At 39.4% G+C, this 1,018-nt stretch overlaps 1 protein-coding gene across 1 annotated transcript; it reads right to left on the bottom strand.

The window, feature by feature from the left end:
* Positions 1-725: 725 nt before the first annotated feature.
* SARC_17140 (hypothetical protein) lies at positions 726-959 on the bottom strand (the record flags this gene model as incomplete). Its single annotated transcript, XM_014288759.1, has 1 exon — positions 726-959. A coding segment is annotated over one exon (234 nt), but the record flags the coding sequence as incomplete, so codon positions are not given.
* Positions 960-1,018: the final 59 nt, after the last annotated feature.

Raw genomic sequence — 1,018 nt, 5'->3', positions numbered from 1 at the left:
ATGTATACCTAATGTAAATATATATATATATATCTATATTTATATGTATGTATATATATATATTTGTATGTATGTATATATATATATATACTGTGACCCGTCCACAGACACACCTCAGCGTTCAGTAATCCATTCTTCGTAGTAAAGAAGATGTATGTGTGCGTGTCCATACTAGCCAGATACTCGTTGACATAGGCTTTTACACTGGCAAACGATTCTTTGGTTTCCTGTTTCTTGGTTGTGCCGGCCGATACGTACTCGGATATACTTGTACCAGCTTTGATATCAGCCCAGACTCTGCAGATAAAGGATGCGCATGGTCAGTGTATGTATGCCTGTACGCATGATGTGGTAGACAAATCGACCCATGAATGCAGTTACAGGTGTTTCAATTCCGTAAATAGATAGGTTTATCTATAGGTTTATACATAGAAAGGTTTATATATAGGTTTATACATAGATAGGTTTATACATAGTTAGTTTTATATATACATATGTATACTTCCAGATGTATCGCATAATACGATTCGAGCAGTCCAACCTCATCCTATGTGTAATTTTTATAGAATAGATGTGTACGTAGCACCATGGTTGTTGCAGCTCACATTTATATTTAGACTTCTCCTTCGCAATGACGATGCACACCATATAGACATGCACATATAGAGATACATATACACATACAGATATACATAGATAACTCTATATATATTCATACACCCTACCTGGCATATGCCACAGGCGAGACAATCTCCTGTGGGTCGCAATCCACGTGCAAGTGTAACATAAGCTTACAGAAGCTTGCACGCAACGCATGAGGTAGTTCCTGGTCAGCCATACATGTGAGTATGCACTCAATGCTCAGAGAGTCTTTGAGTCCGTTGATAGCTATGTACTGGCGGTTAAGGCACATCATGGAGAACAGATCCAGCTGGGCCGAGTAGAAGTCCAGCCAGGCCCTGTGTAGGGGTGAAGGGTAGAGCTGTGTGTTAATCCACATACATACACATATACACAC

This window comes from Sphaeroforma arctica, assembly GCF_001186125.1.
Source record: "Sphaeroforma arctica JP610 unplaced genomic scaffold supercont1.9852, whole genome shotgun sequence".
Classification (NCBI taxonomy): domain Eukaryota; class Ichthyosporea; order Ichthyophonida; genus Sphaeroforma; species Sphaeroforma arctica.
The sequence above is the reverse complement of the archived record's forward strand: the minus strand, read 5'-3'. Positions and strand labels throughout refer to the sequence as shown.